Here is a 19,254-nt window from a genome sequence, read left to right as displayed (position 1 = left end):
TTTGAGTTTTTTTTTTTTTTTTTTTTGTCCATGATGTCAATCAACCGAAATGAACTCTGCCTTTTGATACAATGAATCAACTTGTTGCATGTTATTCGTTAGTCGTGGGGCTTATTATTTGGTGTTTGTTGATATTTAGGCTGCTGAGGCACAAGTTAATAGACTCTGCGTTGAAGCCCAAGAATGTATTGTTATGGGAAGATGGTTGGATTTGGCATCTCTAATGCTGACTTCTGCTGACTTGATATTTTCAAAGGTTTCTGAAAAAGGTAAATATAGTTTGGAATTGAAGAATAAGAACATAACACTCCTGGATTTTTTTTTTCTTTTTGGGGGAGGGGTGATGATTGCCTTCTGTTCAAGAGTTGAAATTGTAGCAGAATGAAGGTAGTTGAGGTTGCTTCTTTTATTGTTATTATTATCGTATGAAACTTTCAAGTGGAATAATAGAAATGTCGTGTGGAGGAAAGAAAGTGGAGGAGAGAGAATGTTTCATCCGTCTAACTGATTCAGTTCTTTTCTTTTGGAACAGATATGGAGTGTGTATTCACTGTTATCTGTAATCTTGTCACAAAGTCTGGGAGTCAAAAAGAATTGTTTGAAATGGCAGAGCTTATATCTTCAAAGATTGGCCAACAACCAAATGACAAACCTGCATTGCGCTTAAAGATGTAATGCATCAAATTTGTATATTTTGATTGTATGATTTGGTCTCTTTTTTCCTTTTCCCTCAAGTTTTCCTCTTTTACAGCTTGTTCAATCTGTACAACTTACTTGAGGATCCATATTGTCGGTTCCATGTTTACATGAAGGCCCTAGATTTAGCTCTTAAGGGGAAGGTCCCTGAATATATACTTCCATCATTAAAAAAGATGGAGAGTTTCTTGAGAGAGTGGAATATTGGAATTGTAGAGCAGAGACAACTTTTCCTCGCCGTCGCTAATGTTTTGAAAGAAAGTAAGAGGTATTACAAAATGAATTATGCCACTAAATAAGTGCCATTTAATTATCCTTATTACGTTTTACTTACACTATTTGTTACCTCTTTCTTTTTTCCTTTTGATATGAGGAACGTGTTTACGCTCACCAATAATTTAAAACTTAATTTGTTGTTGTTATCTTCTCTTTGATTTCAGTGCCGCAAATGATTATTTCAAGTTCCTTACCAAATACTTGGCGACTTTCTCCGGTGAAGATGCCCATACCTTGAGTGAAGCAAAGGAGGAAGCTGCTCATGCAATTGTTGAATTCGTAAGGGCACCAAACATGTTTAAGGTATTTTAGCATCTTCTGTTGTGAATTATATTTTCAAAGATATTTTAGTATAGTTCAAACAACTTATTGCATTGTTACAATTCCATTTGATTCTGTATCACATCTAGCACTAGGGGTCTAGGACAACTCTTTTGTTGGTCAATTTTTCTGTTCATACTTTGATGAGCTGTTTTTTCACTATCTTGTTACTTAGCACCTTGGAATGGTATTTTGGCTTTAGATTGATGGGGCCAACTGTTCTATTGGTTTTATCTGGTATACATTGGGACCTCATAAGAACTTGCCATTTGGCAGGGTTTATGAGGTGAAGCATCTGTGGTTTACTCTTGGTCTATTTGAGATTTCCTCTAGCTAGAAATCCTCCTGTCTCATTCTTTATAGACTGGAAAATATGAGAAAGCATTTTGCATGAATGTTTAGTTAAGTAGCCAATATCTTTTTGCTGTTTATGAGCTCAAAGATATCACAGTCGAAGATGTTTGGTAGGAGAATACTGATTCTTGGAGAATTTTGGCTGGGTGAGGAAATGGATGATTTGAGGGGACTTGTAGAGAAAAATTGAATGATGTTAATCCTCGAAGAAATGGTGATAATTGTAAGATGCTAGTTGGGAAGTTGTTTGCGAGATCGAGTATTATTTTTCACATTGATGGTTTGGGCTATGTTTGGTTCCTTTTTGTACTTTAGATGGTTTAATTTTCAATAATTTCTTCTTTCTTCTTCATTTTCATTGTGAGGATCTCATTCATTTTCTCATGAAATGTTTCCCGTGTTAATTGTTGTTGTTTTCTGTTGAAAAAACTATGAAAATTTTCTTATAAAGTTCTTTGGACTGCATGCAAGTATTAAGGATGCATTTTTTTGGCTTGTTTATTTCTATTGGGTACTTATTGAATTATAAGAGAATATTTTACACGATAGCTTAATTCCGCATTTGTGTTTCAAATTTGAAGCTCATTGAAGTGTGATTTCTCTATGTTTGCAGTGTGACTTGTTAGACATGCCTGCTGTAGGGCAACTGGAGAATGATGCCAAATATTCTTTGGTTTATCAGCTTCTGAAGATTTTTCTGGCTCAGAGATTGGATGCTTATTTGGAATTTCAAGCTGCAAATTCTACTTTATTGAAAAGCTATGGTAAAATTCTCAAAGTTTACCTCTAAAAATAAGAGCGAAATTTTTTACTCATACTTGCTGGATGTATTCTTGACTCTGGTGTAGGTCTCGTCCATGAAGACTGTATAGCAAAAATGAGGTTATTGTCATTGGTGGATCTTGGCTCAAAGGAATCTGCCCGCATTCCATATGCTCTCATCAGGGACACACTTAGGGTAGATATACATTACCTTTTACAGGATTTTCTTTTAAATTTTATTTTGTGACTTGATTGTGATCTATGCTTTAGATCAATGATGATGAGGTGGAATTGTGGGTCGTGAAGGCCATTGCTTCCAAATTGATTGACTGCAAAATGGACCAGATGAATGAAGTCGTGGTTGTGAGGTGTGCTAGACTGTATCCACATGGCTGCAATTCCCTTTTTTTGGTTAGCCTAAGTTTATTTAGAACTAATAGCTTTTGGATGCTCGTGTGCAGCCGTTGTACTGAGCGTGTATTTGGGCAGTATCAATGGGAAACACTTAGGACGAAGCTAGCTACATGGAGGGTAACCTTTCTATTTTGTTTCTCATAATATCAAGATAGATAATATCTCATTGGTTGTCGAACTTCCTCTACATGTGCAACACTTCCTTTTTAGCAGGCAACTTGAAAATTAATTCTGTAGTCTTGACATCTGGATACCTAAATTTCCATTAGCAAGGACAATGAGTAGTAGTTCTCTGCCTTTCCCTATGATTTTCTGTCTTAATAACACTACAATGGACGATACTTTTGCAGGGTAATATTGCGAATGTGATTGGCACCATACGAGCAAACAAAATAGTCGATGATGGATCACAGGCTGTGCAAGGTTTGGCAATTCGCTGAAGAGTGGAATTTTTTGTTGATCTGTAAGTTAAATCGCCTACCGTTCCTGATTAATACTAGGAGGTCTCATGTTCTGTTCAATCCTCTGAATTTGTTCAAATTTTGACATGGAGAACTACATTTGAATAGGAGCTGTTGGTTTACATAGTGGACTGTATCAATCATCTACACTCCAGGACTTTCAATCGGCTCTCTGATCTTAATTTATTTTAGTGGTATTTTTTGTTTTCATCCCACCTTAGATCAATTCGTTTAAATATAGTTTATTTGTTTGGTTAATAATAGCTATGGTTGTTCTTTTTCTATAGTTATGTGTCCATGTCATGTCTAGTTTAGACATAATTAAACATATCTTTGTTATCCATGTCTGATCGTTGTGGGTTGGTCAGTCCTGCCCTTGTGAACATATAAATTAAACCTGGTTCTCTTCATCAAGCTTCAAATGTCCCATACTTGGAAAATGGGAAGTGTCAAAATGTCCCATGGAGATGCAACCCCTGGGGCGATGTGCCTTGATCGATCGGGACATTCTTTCCCCGTATCTGGCCCCAAACCCCGATCCTTAAAAATAATGTTATGTATATTGCTAAAAAGAAAGGATAATATTTCAGATCTAAAATAGAGAATAATTTCCCATAGAGAAATTGGATCGTGTGTAACTTTTTCCATGGGAAATTCCTACCATAATCCCAACCAATCCAATAAAGGACATTGTCTAACATTGTTCCGTCCAGTTCGTTATGCCCCTATCCCCAACTCGAAAGATGGTACTAAATAATGAACATTAGGTGATTTACCATTTTTTTTTCTTTCAAGCTTAGTGAGGTGTTTCTTAAACTTTGCAATTCTGTGCAAGTCATGTTTTTGAGCTTCATGTCAAGAATATTAAAGTAGCATGGATCGACTCTTTGAATCAAAGACTTTGAAAGTCTTTTTTGTTTTGAGAGTTTTAATATTTGTGAATTAGAAATTCATATATTAAAAAGATTTTTAATTCCAATTCACTAACAGTATAAATAGAATAGAAGTTATTGGAAAGTGAAAAGATAACGATGCTAAAAATAAAGAAATTACTTATTTGGTCGATTAGGTCTCCTCAATAATTCATATCTAGGCATATACTATATAAGAAGGTTATCAAACCAATCTTAAATTGTCATATCTTATCTTTGTAGTCGATATCTAATTATAACTAAACTATGAAAAAAACATCATACTAATAACTATACGAATAGAATTTGCATACCTTAAATTTTAGATTTTTAAATTTATTTTGTAATAAACCTTAATAATTATAATCAAAGAAATGATTTAATTAAAATTATACAAAAATTTAATTGATCAAATTGACTAATTAATTATATATGATCTAATTCAAATAGTAAGAAGAAAAAAATGTTTAAACACCGCACTAAAATTTTATGTTGGGTTCTTAATGTTTTGATTTTTTTTTTTCATATCGAAGTGAAATGTTTAAACTGATACAAATTAAAGGCACTAACTTTTGTTGAGATCCATCATCGGCTTCAATATTACAAACCCTTCCTTTTTATTTGTGTTCTTACTGAATTGGGCGGCTCTATTTCTCAATCTGAAAAAAAGAAAATTAGGGTTTAGTGCAAAGCCCGCGATACTCAGAATGAACAGCAAGCACGGTGCTCCGAAGCACCAAAACAAATACGCTTGGAAACCCAACGCCGGCCGCAAAATCAACGAAACGGAGGTTGGAGGCAGATTCCGGCCACTATCCGAGATCACTGGAGTTTGTCTTCGCTGCAAGGACCAAATTGATTGGAAACGCCGTTACGGCAAATACAAACCCCTTTCTGAACCTGCTAAATGGTACGTATTCCTTTTCATTTTCTTTCTTTCTTTCTTCTATTTGTTAATTTGTCTATCTCTCTGAAGATGGGTTGCAAATTTTAGTTCTCGAATTGATTGAATGTATCGCAGTCAACTTTGTTCGAAGCGGGCTGTTCGTCAAGCGTATCATAATCTCTGTCCTGGTCAGTTTAATTCTCAGTATCTCACTTGTTTATGTGGGTTTAATTTGTTCTAAACAAATAATACTTCTAGGGGGAAATATGTCATTATGAACAGGAAGTTGTTCCACCCCTTGTTTATGTGTATCTTAAGTTTTCTACCTGGAACTGATGTTCATGTAGGCTGTGCCAAGCAGCAAGGTGTATGCGCTAAGTGTCGCTGTCGTGTTGACCAAACCATTGGAAGGTGTGTTTATATTCATTACTGAATGTTAATGCCTGAATCTTGTGCACTGAATCTATATTCAAATTTTGATGTCTTTAGCCAAGAAGTTTGTGAAATATTAAGGCCTTTCCATCTGCCCCTGTTGTAGGGATATTTCTGAAGTCGAGGCTGAGCAAAAGATGCTTCAAGAGGTATGATTTGGCACTCATTCGATGGTGATAAATTTTCAACTATAGCTTACAGATTTGGTGATTGCTGCAGGCCATAAAGAATGCTCGAGAAAGGGATAAAAGAACTCTATTACGTGCTGTAAGCTTCCTGTTCTCTTGATTTTGTTTAATTGCCTACAGAATGAATCCATGAAAGAGATTTGGTGAATCAAATAGATTTTTGGCACTTCAAGAACATTCGTCTAGTATTTCAGAATTGAGAGGAGGCTTACGTTTAGCTTTATCACCCCCTATTGTTTTCTGTTTGGGGAAAAGTCTTTTCTCAACCTTACCTACATCTAGCGCTCGTGTTCATGTGAGGACTCGTATAGAGCTAGTCGTAAATAAGGTTAAACTTAAAAGTTGAGTGAGTTGTTTTGGGTGTGAGGAAATTATTCAAGTAGTCCACCGCAACATAGTTGTCGGGAAATTGTAGAAATACTACTAATTTGTATTTAGTAGTAATTCGAGGCATTTACATTTTCAAACTTGTATTCAATTGATATTTGGGGTAGACACATTGTGGTGGCCTCATTAAATAATTTCCATGAGGTGGTCGTGAGATTTTTTATGTTGGTTTGCCCTTCTTCGGTCGGGTCATAGCCATAAAGTCTTGTCATTCTAGGAAATACTGGTTGGTATGTTGAAAAATGACACCGCCAACAGTAGGAATTCATTGTGAGTGTTTTTGGGCACCTCTAGGATTCCTTCGAAAGGAATCTCAAATTGTTTTACCACTTGTTTGTTATATATTCTGTTAATGGTGGCGCTCTATCCCACTTTAGTTCCTCGGTTTATATCTTCATTCTCACTAAGAATCCTTTTCCTCTGTTTGCTTTGTTGAGGGGTCATTCCTAAATGGAGGTTGCCCTATTTGATGTCTTGATCCTTTTAACGTTTTTCTTTGGTGGGTGTGTTTTTTTTTTTTCTTTTTCTCATTCATCTTAGTAAAAGCTGGTTCTTTTTCATATAAAATTGAAGTAGCTTTGTAGCTAAGTATCACATTGTCATTTCTAGTGTGATTTTCTTCTGTCACATCCTTTGTTTTGTTTTCTGCTAAGAACATATCCCCATTCACGCATGCTGATGTACGTAAGACCATCAAATATAGATGCTTGTATATTTACAAGTACATAGCAATGGTTATGAAATTTCTACACCAGCTGCTAAATGAAATGCCCTTGTAGTGTGTTGGTTCCTCTGGTTTTTCCCCCTCTTCCTGCCTGATGCATATTTTAATTCATTTTATCGAAACAGATGGAAAAAGGCAAAAGTAAGACTTCAAACAAGAATAAATCTGCAGATGAAGAAAGTAAGACTGGGGATTCAATTCCTTCGTCAACAGAAGAGCAGGCTGCATTAGGCAGAACAGAGGAGGACGACGACAATGAAAGTACTGATGGCACAGATGAAGATGCTTATGAAGACGAAGATGAATGTGAAAATGAAGAGAAGGATAAAGATGAAAACGAGGAATAGTACATTAATCTTGATTAGGGGTATGATTTTGGCATGAGTCGTTTGATGAACAATATCTATTTGAAAGGCAATTTTGATGGGTCCTTTTGTTTTTAAGAGTTCGTTTGCTTGTACTATCAAGATCTATCGTTTTATAAAAAAATTTACAACACAGCCTGATAAAAATTTGGGATGTTGAGATTTGCAAAAGTATTTGAAAACTGAACGAGTTCTACGGGAAAACTTGGAGCAATGCTGAAAAGAAAATTTTTCAAAAATAAAAAGTAGATGGGAGTGGAATTTAGCTATATTCATTCAATGTTCTTGAGTTGTGAGAAATTAAAGAGCAACTTCGATGGTGTTTGAGATTTGAGCTTGTGGAATGAGACGAATTTGAGCAATTGGAATTGGAAATGCAAAGGCAAGTCATAAGAGATCGAGATGGCCAATATATTGCTTTGATTCCAAAAGGATGTACTTGAAGAACCAAGTCAACTAAACACATTGCTACTACAAATGAAATCAACCATCAACTACATTACAATAGGAAACAATAACTAAACGATGTCAAGGTCCTACAACTTAAATCTCACCAAGCTCTCTTTGTTCCAGGCAAATCTGGCTAAGTCCACAATTGGGCAGTGGCAACAGTAAACCGTGTTAGGAGTGATGGGAAGAAAATGCCAAAAAATTCAGGAATTAGTTTGTTTGATCTTCTCCCAAAAAATCAATGTGGTTTTAGGATGGAATGAAATTCTGTTCTGTAGTCAATACATGAATGCTTTAATACCAATCCTTATCTGCAATTGAAGTGTGGATAGAAATCTATGCTCAACCTGGCCCTGTTGTGAGGGGAAAAGAGTTGAAACCAAAAAAGCTTTCGCTTGGCTGCGATCAAGTCTGTTCATCTTTTGCACACAGGCGCTCTAAATTGGCAAAACAACATCAAATCAGAACGACTGACTGAAAGATTACATGCGTTGAAGGAAGATAATTCACAGATACAATAAACAGATTCAACAAATATCTCAGACTGTTAAATACAAAGTAAATAACTTGCTGTAGATTTAGAGCACATTCCGGCCAAACAATCACAAAAAGGTAATAAAGTTCAGGACACGGTTCGAAATGACGTTTTTTAAGATTTACAATAACTTTTCTGAAGCTCTTCTCAAGTCTTCGTATTAGGAAAAGCATTGACTTGGCAGACAAATATTTTTTTATTGAAGAAGTCAACATCCTTAAAATTTCCTTGACAAATATCTTCAGGGCACTCGTAGAAATATACATAAATATACGTTGGATTGGTGCTTTAATTAGACTATGATATTGCGTAGATAAAAACATATGCATTTGTCCCATCAACATCAAATTCTAGTTAGACTGACAATTAAAAACAGAAATACGAATGGAGTGCAGGTTAATATAGTGAGAAGAACATACTGAGGTACTCGTAAGCCAATATCATCGAGGTTCCCCAAGCTGACATGCTGAAAAACCGAGGACCCAGCCCCCTATAGAGGCCTTTCCATCCATCCTCGGCGATTAAGTTTTCAACAATTTGTCTTGCTGTCTGCCCTTTATCACCCATCACCTATGAACAAACGTAACCTGTTAAAATATAAAACTCCAGTGTAGTAATAGCAATATCGAGGTGATATGAACCTAGGACATCAATCATACAAGATAAATTTCAAGAAGACGTAAAAAAAATGTTGTTCGAATTATCATAAGATATTGAAATTCATTCAACATTAATGAAGAATCAAGTTGTATTTATTCTTGGATGGTTACAAATTTGGGTGGATGGTAATTTAGAGTTATGGTGTTTCTTTCATGTATTTTAGATGTTGCAATTCATTCAACATTAATGAAGAATCAAGTTGTATTTATTCTTGGATGGTTACAAATTTGGGTGGATGGTAATTCAGAGTTATGGTGTTTCTTTCATGTATTTTAAGGCTTATATACATAGCGGCTAATTATGATCATAAAGTATACATAGTGGCTAATTATGGTCCTAAAGTATGAAATTTACTACTCTTGGAATGTCTCAGAGAAGGTTAAAGAGTTTTCATTTTGAGGCTATATAAAGCCATGTATGTTAACTTTGTAAAATAGACTTAGCCCTTGCTAAAGGAATTTGCTATATTTTTAAGCTTTATAGTTTAGATGACATGTTTAGAATCATTCAAGCTTTACATGATCGATCTTCCTGGTAGAGTGATGCGAATCTCAATCAAGTGTTCTTACCTTGAGATATTTGATCAACAAGATAGTCTGAATTTTACTTTCCCTTGGAGTGATTCCTTGGCATTCCTACCTTTTCCTTTAGTCAATGACTAAATTTTCTTTGCATGTTGCTCGTGAAATTATTCGAATCCCAAACAAGTGTTCTTGCCTTTGAGATATTCAATCAATAAGGTAATCCAAATCTTACTTCCCTTCTAACGGTTCCTTGTTATTTGGTATAAGAGCTTTCCCTTGTATTGATTCCTTATTCCTTATTACTAGGCCACACATAGGTGACAGATTCAAAGTCAGAAAGTCATGACATGGATGAAATCAAGCCAGACCAAGACCAGATAAGACCCTTCCATATAAAGAAATCTTAACAAACAGAAAAGCTTCCAGAAATTCAAGTTTTGGCACGGTATATTTTACCCCTTTTTAAAATCTATGGGTTTTTTTAAAAATAAAATATTTGTCAGTTCTTTGGAAACTTAGGTGCATTTCTACTAATCTCAAATGCCCAAATCCTACTAACATGTCACTGTCAAGAAACTCAACACATATCTTAGATAGGTAACCAAGAGACATTAGAATAATAATTAGTCTCACTGCCATCCTTCACAAGATCATATATAAGGTATTATATTTAACAAGTAGGGAGGTTGTTGCGTCTATAGCTCCCTCGCCCCGAGGGGCCTTTGTCAAAGCCAAATGGTTTTGGATTGCGCAAGCAAGGCCAAAGCTAATTGCTGGAGAGTTTTTGAGTTTCTCCACAGGACGATATACAAGTACAACCAGTAGGTGAATGCAATGGAAAGCCATACTTGAGTACAGCTTCTTTCATATAGTGCAAGGAACGCACGACTAAAGCAATCAAACCCACCAATCCCCTCATTCTAAGATATATATAAAAGGATGGATCTTCAACAAATCACTATAAAGATATAAATATCTAAAACATTTGGTTTTTAAAACTAAGCTTATAAATATTACTTTCATCTATGTTTTTCCTTGTTTTGTTAACTACTTTTAACAAAAAAAAAATTCAAAATAGAAGCCGAGTTTTGAAAGCTAAGAAAAGGTAAAAAACTGGTTCTTTATTTTTGGAATTTGACAAAGAATTCAAATGTTTTCTTAATAGATGAAAACTATTGAAACAAAATTATGAGAAAACACACACCTTGTTCATTGGAATATTATAAACCTCCCAACAGAAAAGGGAGTCCTCGGTCTTCTCTCGATAAGGAAGAAGAACAAAGCTCTCCTCGCCAAATGGATATGGAGATATCATCATGAAGAAAAGGCCTTATGGAGAAATCTTATATAGGCTAATAAATATACTCCTACATCAAACAAAAATCACCCCTCCTTCTACAAAAGGGTCTTGGAAGTCATAAAGAAACATCAAAATCTCATCACCAACCGAACTCACCATAAGGTGGGGAATGGGGAAGCACATCATTTTGGACCAACTCATGGATTGAAAACACCACGCTAGCCTTGAAGTATCCACTTTTCTACCGGCTCTCTCATAGCAAAAAAACCACGATTAAAGAAACGTGGAATGTTGTCAACAAATTTTGGGACCTGAAGCTTGGTAGGAATTTAAAGGATAATGAAGCAAAGGAGCGGGCCGAATTAAGCCTTAACCCTGTGGTATTGTCAAACAAAGAAGACTCGCTAACTTGGCTCCCCAGCGCTGACGGGGTCTTTTCTACAAAATCCTTGATGATGGACGTGGGGGAAGAAGTAGAAGCAACAAATCCCACACTAGCAAAAACGATATGGAAAGGACATCAACCTAAAAAGGTGAAGTTCTTCCTTTGGGAAATAGCACATAAGCCATCAGCACAAGTGAAAATCTTCAAAAAAAGAATGTCTTACATCACTCTCTCTCCAAATTGGTGTCCATTATGCAAGAAAGAAAACGAATCACAAAGTCTATTGTTTATGCAATGCACATACGCTCAGAATTTCTAGATAACAATTCTCTATATATTCAGATGGCATCTCACATTTCCTAGGGAGGTAAAGGATTTTTTGGATATGGCCTTAACGTACCACCCTTTCAAGAATGCAAAAGCCCTATTATAGAAAAACTTCATCATGACTTTCTTTTGGAATTTGTGGAAAGAAAGAAATCAGAGAATATTTGCAGAAAAGACACAAACCTATACAAAACTTTTCAATGTTGTTTACCAAGTTGGTGTAAATTATCTAATATTTTTACTTCCTATAGTTATACCTCCCTCATTGCAAATTGGGAAGGTTTTTTTGTAAACACCATGGATTATACATCCCTCTTGTAAATTTCAATCATCAATGAAATTGTCTCTTATAAAAAAATAAAAATAAAAATAATGAAAAACAAGCATAATTTTCAAAAACCAATATCCATATAGTTATCAAATTGGACCTAATTTTAATTTTTTTGCAATTTCCTATTTAATATCATGCTCCTAGCCGCTAATGAGGCTGTTACATAATGATCCAATGAGGTGAGTGCGATTTATAATCAACTTTTGAGATAGTCAATAATCATGGGGACTTGACCTTCCAAGGCTAATGAATTACCGAGAAAAGTTTGCCTAATATAGAAGGGGTTTGGATATTCTTCAAGGCCACTAAAAGTGCTAGATAAGGTGACTCTTCCCTTCCACCTTTCCTGTTCATTTGTTGGGGTTTGGATATTCCAAGTAGTCTTTGGGAAAAAAGTAAAACATAGAAGCCCAATAGCTGGTCTTTGGTTCGGGAGATAGGATCCATCATACTAATTTTCCAATTAAAAGAAGACACCACCTTTTTCCCTTTTTCCCTTTTCCCTTTTCCTTTTTTTTTTTTTTTTTCCTTAAATTTTAGGAGGGATATTTCATGATTTAGTCCGTAGTAGATTTTAAAGGAGGGATTTAGCAAATAGAGCAAAAAGTTCTAAGCTGGACTAGTAGTTTCAGTGGCAGTGTCAAATGATCAAAAGTTCAAGGGCGATTACTTTAAAAAAAAGGAGAGATCATTTACGGTGGTGAGAGAATAAGTTAATATGCCTGGATCCTCGGACATGGCACTCTTGGGGAAGGTTTTTCCAATCCTAATACCTCTGGACTATCGTTGCTCTTGGGATTTGCAATCTCAGAAGGGAAGAAGCTTTTATGTCCAAATGAGTTCTCAACACCCAAACTAAGAGCAGTTTTGAATAAGTGAATTAAAGTAGAACAACACATACCACAAATAAACCCCCAAATTAAAAGGTCCTCTAGTTGTTAGGAATACAAAACATAGGTTAATTACTAAAATGCTAGATTGTACTTCTAAACACACAAAAGGAACGCTGAACTCTACATCTAAATCCCAGGAACCCTCACCCCCAACATTCTAATGAACCTTCCAGGCCGTCCCAGACAAGTATTCCAAAAAAAAGGCTTTCCTTTTGGAAGATACAAAAGCACCTTCTCCATTATCGCCAAACCCTACTTAGAACCACCCCCACTCTTTTAGGGTGTGTTCAAGATAGCCTTTTAGCATTTTATTTGGCAAATCAAACTTCAGACCAACATGGAAGTAATAAAACTTATAGATTGTGCATTTCAAAATTTCAGGCAGAAAATAGAGGCTCATAAGGTCTTGCCTTTCATGCAGCATTCTTGATGCAGTAAAACCAGTACAACGCATAGAGTTTTAGCAACATCATAGACAGAATCTGTAGGATTTTGCAATTATAATTTGATAGCAGAACTTCCATGACAGTAGAAACAGCAAACAATATTTGGTATCAAATAAGTTAATAACAAATGAACAGTGAGCCAGTGAGAAGAATGGTTTGACGTGAACTAGGTTAACAAGTACCTGTAAGCGAGTCTTAATAGTGTCCAATGGCGTCGTAATGCAGGAAGCTGTTGCACCTGCAATTATTCCACCCGCAGCTTGAACAGAAATAAGTTGGGCATGGCTAGGAGCAAATTTCTCAGCACCAGAGTTTTGGCCTAAGAACCTTCAACGCCACAACATAAGCATTATAATTCCAACGTCAGATAAAAGCAATCAATTCAAACAGAAAATACAGCCGCATTATGTAGTGCAAATAACAACAGTACAGTGGGACCCTCTGAAATCTAATATTAACACCTCTGAGATACAATTGGAAAAAAAAAAAAAATCCTGATAAATGTTGGACAATTCCTAGCATATCATTTCCATATTGCATCCTTTTGCCAGTAAAGCCACAAACTAATATATATAGCTCAAAAAATCCAAACAGAGATCCATTTTAAAGTGCCTACACTGCCAGAAGGAGAATGGTTCAAAACACCATAACCAAAGCTAGAACTAAGGTATATGATAAAGAACGCTGTACATGAAAGAGAGACAAAAGTAATATTGCAGTATCTATTTGATATGTACTCGGAAAAATTACAATTTATTATCAAGAAACTAATAGATTCTTTCATTCAGGAACAAGAAAAGGAAGATGATATTTCTAACCACTTCTAGCAGTAATTCATTTCGTGCAATGATCCAAACTCAACACTTAAAACACAAATGAGGGGAAATTACCATGTCTCACCTCCAGATGATACGTTGACTTGCACCATAACTTGCCCACCATACAGCACTAGATGGAGAGTAGGTCATAACAGATAATCCAAAACCTTTATACAATCCCCGGATCCCATCAGACTTTATCAGTTTACGAGCAACATCTAAACCCCCATTATATCTTGTATTGCTTGAGTATCCTTGAACCATGAGCTTCTGACTAATCTGAGTGGCATATATATTTAAGCTTTTTAAGTGAACAATGAATAAAAAATAACAAAATTTTAACAAAAACTAAACCAAGCCTACAGACCACATCAATTGGAACAAAAACAGCTTGAGAAAAAAGTGATGCAGTCATGCCAGCTAACCCATTTGCTATTGCCGCCTGTGTGGGTTCAGAAAATTTCAATGGCTCAACCATTTTTAAGGTTCCCACTTTGGTAGTCTCCAAAGCAGTAAGGAAGATAATCCTTGCAGGAATCGCACCGGTGATAACAGTGCCAAACCCTCTGTAAAGACCAGGAACCCCATCATTCTTCAGTAAGCCTTTAATTACAGAAAATGCATTTTTCTCGGCAGAATCCTTTACAGCAACCTGCATCCTCGTTTTTACAACAGAAACAGGGTATAGTGCAACTGTAATCCCAGTAAAGAGACCAGCTCCTACGCCATAAAATTTTGCTTTATCAAGCCTGCGGTATGTAGTGTGATCGATAAATAAATAATCATACAAGTACGGCAACTTTGAGCGTGTTCAAAAGTAACATACTTCTGTATTTGCAAATACACAATTCTGCTAATGCATAAGTACAACCAGTACCCATCCACAATGCATTTAGGCTAGAAAAATACATGTAAATTATAATTCATTGAATGCCATAGGGCACAAATGTTGCAAATCAAGATACTAACAATTTCAATTTTCCAGAATGTCCGAGTCAGTTCATACTTCAAAACAAAGGACTCATAGACTAGTACAGACAACTTACGGCTGAAACCTATTCTCCATCATTTTCACAAACCAGCTTAAAGCATCAAATTGCAATGAGTATGTCAAAGCCAGAACCATCCTAGATCTCAAGTTCTATCTTAAAACCTGGGTCAATTCCACTTTAAAAAATATTCCAATTTTTAATCAACTGACAATATCTCTATATTCTTTTCCCGATTCCTGATTATCCATCTCTTTTTCTCCCTCTCTCTCTCTCTCTATCTCACACACACACACACATAAAACTCAACATTGTTACCAAATTTCCAACCTCCTTCGACATTTCTTCTCTTATATGTCATCGAAAACCAACATAGAGCGCTCGATGACTTCTCGATCTACGCATGCATCAAAGTGATGATAGGGAGAACTAAACGAGAACAGGCCACAAAGCCAGATTGGTCAACCAATACTAGCGTGAGTCAGCAATCCTTACCATTCAACGCCGAGACAAGCTACCAAATCGAAGTAAAGAACTGATGTGGAAATACAAAAGATTCATGAAATGGAATGAATCGAAGTAAATAGAAAAATTCCCAGAAAACAGAAGAAGACAAGCAGAGGAAAGGAAATGAAAGACGATCGTACTTGTCCCAGTTAATCTCGGTCTGACCAAGCGACTGAAATCGAGAACTATTCGCATTCATGGCCTCCCTTTATCTGAATCGAACAAACAACAGAAGAATTCAAGAACGTATTATAGTAGTTCGAAGAAGTCAGGAAGGCAATCGATACCGCCGAGAACGATGAGCTCAGCGAATTTAGTTAAAGCTAAAAAGGATGTGAAAAAGGGGAAATGAGTCGAAGAATTCCTTGATTTTCTTCAGAATTGAATGGTTGAAGAGAAAGCAATTCAATGGGAAAGTGGCGTTTTGGTTTTTCTTCTCTTATTCCATATTCTTTCTTCTTCCTCTTCTTTGCTCGTCACAACGAGCGCTCGCCTCGCGCTGATTTTATACACAAATTTGGGCTTTGATGTTCAGGCCCAAATCCAATCACGCGGCGCCTCGTTTTTTCTCACAGGCCCACAAGCCCAACAAGCCCAACCTTTACTTACTATTAATAAAAATATTTTAAAAAACATATTTCCAAACTTTTAAAAAAAATCTAAAAAAAAATATCATTTTCATTCCTTTTAATTTTTAATTGTATTTGAAAAATACCATTAAATTTTAAGAAATTTCAATAATACCTTATAAATTTTAAACCAAATTTGAACCAGTATAATCCAAAAAATTAAAAATAATAATAATAAAGTGAAAAAGACATAAAATGATGTAGGAAAGAGTGGGAGAATGGTTCTTACATGAATGTCAATTCCAACCAACCCAAAGAAACTTTCCCCTGTTCACACCTTCTCTACACCGCTATTAGTCAGAGTAATCTCAATATCATCCCTCACTTTACGCTTCAGTTCTTATCTCTGCTCCTCAAAAATGGAGATATCCCATTGGCAGAGCAGCCTTCATTCGATACTCCTGCTTTCCTTCCTCATCTTCCCTCTTGTAGCCGCAGATCAGACCTGCTCCAATGGACTCTGCAAGGTTTCCTTTTGCCTTTCTTTCTTCTTCTTCTTCTTCTTCTTCTTCACTTCATTTTAATGAATGATTGTGTTCTTAAGGTGGGGGACGGCTGCTCTTCTAATGGAGACTGTGGAGCTGGATTGTATTGCTTATCATGCCCTCCAACCTTCTTTGCCTCCAGATGTGTTCGATCTCTTTACACTCATCCCTTCAAACTTCTGGTATGCATTTTTCTTGCCCTGCTACTCAAATATTCTTGCTGGGTTTCCCTTCAACCACGGTAGCTCTAGTGGAAAATAGTTTCTTGTTTTAAAATCGTGAAGCTCACCGTGATGCCTAATGGGCCAAAATGGATAATATCTACTCGCGGTGGATTTTAGTCATTACAATTGGTATCAGAGTCCGATGGCGGATGGTGTGCCAATAAGGACGCTGGCCCCCGGAGGTGAATGTTAGGAATCACGGTTCTCACAATCGTATGATATTGTCCACTTTGAGCATAAACTCTCATGGCTTTGTTTTGGAGTTCCCCTAAAGGCTTCGAACCAAGGGAGATGTATTCCTCAATAGTGAATTGTTAGATCTCACATCTGTTAGAGAGAAATGAATCATTCCTTATAAGGATATGGAAAACTATCTCTAGCAAATGAATTTTAAAGTCGTTAGGCTAACAACGATATGTAACGGGTCAAAGTGGACAATATCTACTAGCTGTGGACTTGGGTCGTTACAAATGGTATCAGAGCCAAACAGCGGGCGGTGTGCCAATGAGAACGTTGGACCTCCAAGAGGGATAGATTGTTAGATCCCATGTCAGTTGGAGAGGGGAACGAAACATTCATTATAAGGGTGTGGAAACCTCTCCCTAGCATATGTTTTAAAACTGAGAGGTTGACGGTGATACGTAAAGGATCAAAGCGGACAATATTAAGTGGTTGGAGACTTCTATAAAGTTGTTTCCACTCATTCATTGTACTCAAATTCAAATTCTCACTGATGTTTTGTTTCAAAATGGAAAGTTTCCATAATGGGAATCTTGGAAACTCTCCAAAATGCTGATAATCTATCTGTTTTGATGCAGAATAATTCATTGCCATTCAACAAATATGCGTATCTAACAACGCACAATTCATTTGCCATTGAAGGAGAGCCCTCGCGCACCGGAGTTCCACGAGTTACACTTAACAATCAAGAGGACACCATCGCCCAACAGCTTGATGTATAGCTTTAATTAGTGTTTGTTTGTATATGTTGTGAGGTTAATTATTTTCTAACCCCATTTTGCAGAATGGAGTTAGAGGGTTTATGTTGGATACCTATGATTTTCTTGGAGATGTCTGGCTCTGCCATTCCTTTGGAGGAAAATGCCACAACTACACTGCATTTGTATGTTTATATTCCCATCTTTTTTTTAGCTATGCCCGGGCAGATATTAATTATAAATGTGAGGTTGGAGAGGGGAACGAAACATTTTTTATAGGAGTGTGAAAACTTCTCCTTAGTAGACGCGTTTTAAAACCATGAGGTTGACGATGATACGCAACGAGCCAAAGCGAACAATATCCGCTAGTGGGGACTTGGTCTGTTACAAATGGTATTAGGGTCATACATCGGGCGGTGTGTCAACGAAAACGCTGAGCCCCTAAGGGGGGTGGATATTGAGATCCCACATCGATTGAAAAGAGGAATGAAACATTCCTTATAACAGTGTGAAAACCTCTCTCTAGCAGACGCATTTTAACACTGTAAGACTGACGGTGATGCATAACAAGCTCATCTACTGAGGATGAACTTAGGCGTTATAAAAAATGTTGTCAAGATAATATCTAGTGTCAACTGGTCGGGCTTTTCCAGAACGACTGACGATGGCTGACGATAGCCATGTGTTGTGTTCTTTACATTCCTCCACTTGTCATAACATCTCAATTGTTATAGGAACCCGCATTAGACACATTGAAGGTAATAGAGGCATTCTTGGCAGCAAACACCAAAGAGATTGTCACATTGATCTTAGAAGACTACGTTCAATCTCCCAATGGACTGACCAAGGTATTCACGGACGCCGGGCTTAAGAAATTCTGGTTTCCGATCACGAATATGCCGAAGGACAACGACGACTGGCCTCGAGTCAGCGACATGGTGGCAAACAACCAAAGGCTGCTGGTGTTCACATCAAACAGAGCCAAGGAAGCAACAGAAGGAATAGCATACCAATGGAATTACATGGTCGAAAATCAATGTAAGCTACCTAACAAATACCACAATGTGACCATCTGGACGAACATACATTAAAAAGAGCCTAAAACTTTGCAGATGGGAATGATGGAATGCAAGAAGGGAGCTGTCCAAAGAGGGCAGAATCATCAGCACTTGATGACAAGAGAAAATCACTGGTTTTGGTGAACTATTTCCCAACAGTTCCATTCAAAAGACAAGCTTGTGAGCATAACTCAGAGGATCTGGTTGGCATGCTTCAAACTTGTCATGGGGCAGCTGGTAACCGATGGGCTAACTTTGTGGCTCTTGATTTCTACAAGGTTTGTGTTTTCTCAGATCACCCCTTAACCCTTTTCTTTTCATCTCTTGAAACTGACCAAATTTTATGCAGAGGAGCGATGGAGGTGGAGCCTTTCAAGCTTTGGACACTCTGAATGGGGAGCTCTTGTGTGGGTCGACTGACATTCATTCATGTGTGGGTTGAGTAAATTGATACTCATGGGCTTCGACATGTCGCCCAATCTTAGCCCATTAATACTTGTGTCCATCCCACCATTTGGGACAATAGAATCCATTTGATAGCATTAAAATAATTACAATATCATATATGAATAAATGTA

General features: G+C 36.7%; 4 protein-coding genes across 9 annotated transcripts in view; 3 read left to right on the top strand and 1 right to left on the bottom strand.

Annotated features, from left to right (window-relative positions):
- LOC111487473 (eukaryotic translation initiation factor 3 subunit M-like) overlaps positions 1 to 3,568 on the top strand; it is a 4,564-nt gene extending 996 nt beyond the window's left edge. The window contains exons 2-11 of one of the 4 annotated variants that reach the window (XM_023134886.1): positions 140 to 269; positions 533 to 671; positions 752 to 964; positions 1,137 to 1,275; positions 2,261 to 2,411; positions 2,496 to 2,605; positions 2,680 to 2,777; positions 2,871 to 2,940; positions 3,174 to 3,286; positions 3,393 to 3,566. In XM_023134886.1, coding sequence (XP_022990654.1) covers positions 140 to 269; positions 533 to 671; positions 752 to 964; positions 1,137 to 1,275; positions 2,261 to 2,411; positions 2,496 to 2,605; positions 2,680 to 2,777; positions 2,871 to 2,940; positions 3,174 to 3,263 — 1,140 coding nt within the window. In that variant the 3' untranslated portion in view covers positions 3,264 to 3,286; positions 3,393 to 3,566. Of the gene's footprint in view, positions 1 to 139; positions 270 to 532; positions 672 to 751; positions 965 to 1,136; positions 1,276 to 2,260; positions 2,412 to 2,495; positions 2,606 to 2,679; positions 2,941 to 3,173 lie in introns of all 4 variants that reach the window. The other 3 variants (XM_023134884.1, XM_023134885.1, XM_023134883.1) reach the window with 3 other exon arrangements.
- A 1,227-nt stretch (positions 3,569 to 4,795) lies between these two features.
- On the top strand, positions 4,796 to 7,328 carry LOC111487658 (ribosome biogenesis protein BOP1 homolog). 2 transcript variants are annotated; one of them, XM_023135138.1, is made up of 6 exons: positions 4,796 to 5,105; positions 5,217 to 5,269; positions 5,429 to 5,492; positions 5,620 to 5,662; positions 5,733 to 5,780; positions 6,938 to 7,328. In XM_023135138.1, the coding sequence occupies exons 1-6, from the start codon at positions 4,903 to 4,905 to the stop codon at positions 7,157 to 7,159; spliced, it is 633 nt and encodes a 210-aa protein (XP_022990906.1). In that variant the 5' UTR covers positions 4,796 to 4,902; the 3' UTR covers positions 7,160 to 7,328. The 2 variants fall into 2 exon arrangements, with proteins under 2 accessions (XP_022990906.1, XP_022990907.1); XM_023135139.1 differs by having other exon boundaries at positions 5,037 to 5,105; positions 5,190 to 5,269.
- Positions 7,329 to 7,561: 233 nt separating this feature from the next.
- LOC111487396 (solute carrier family 25 member 44-like) lies at positions 7,562 to 15,814 on the bottom strand. Of its 2 annotated transcripts, none has more exons than XM_023134780.1 (6): positions 15,483 to 15,814; positions 14,214 to 14,595; positions 13,929 to 14,125; positions 13,211 to 13,355; positions 8,582 to 8,732; positions 7,562 to 8,064 (listed from the first exon to the last, which is right to left on the bottom strand). In XM_023134780.1, exons 1-6 carry the CDS (start codon positions 15,539 to 15,541, stop codon positions 8,033 to 8,035), a joined length of 966 nt encoding a protein of 321 aa, XP_022990548.1. In that variant the 5' UTR covers positions 15,542 to 15,814; the 3' UTR covers positions 7,562 to 8,032. The 2 variants fall into 2 exon arrangements, with proteins under 2 accessions (XP_022990548.1, XP_022990549.1); XM_023134781.1 differs by having other exon boundaries at positions 14,214 to 14,566.
- A 391-nt stretch (positions 15,815 to 16,205) lies between these two features.
- LOC111487395 (PI-PLC X domain-containing protein At5g67130) lies at positions 16,206 to 19,254 on the top strand. Its single transcript, XM_023134779.1, has 7 exons — positions 16,206 to 16,438; positions 16,516 to 16,638; positions 17,499 to 17,636; positions 17,705 to 17,803; positions 18,353 to 18,656; positions 18,731 to 18,954; positions 19,026 to 19,254. The coding sequence occupies exons 1-7, from the start codon at positions 16,331 to 16,333 to the stop codon at positions 19,116 to 19,118; spliced, it is 1,089 nt and encodes a 362-aa protein (XP_022990547.1). The 5' UTR covers positions 16,206 to 16,330; the 3' UTR covers positions 19,119 to 19,254.

The sequence above is a fragment of the Cucurbita maxima genome, unplaced genomic scaffold (genome assembly GCF_002738345.1).
Source record: "Cucurbita maxima cultivar Rimu unplaced genomic scaffold, Cmax_1.0 Cma_Scf00012, whole genome shotgun sequence".
In the NCBI taxonomy this organism is placed as follows: domain Eukaryota; kingdom Viridiplantae; phylum Streptophyta; class Magnoliopsida; order Cucurbitales; family Cucurbitaceae; genus Cucurbita; species Cucurbita maxima.
The sequence above is the reverse complement of the archived record's forward strand: the minus strand, read 5'-3'. Positions and strand labels throughout refer to the sequence as shown.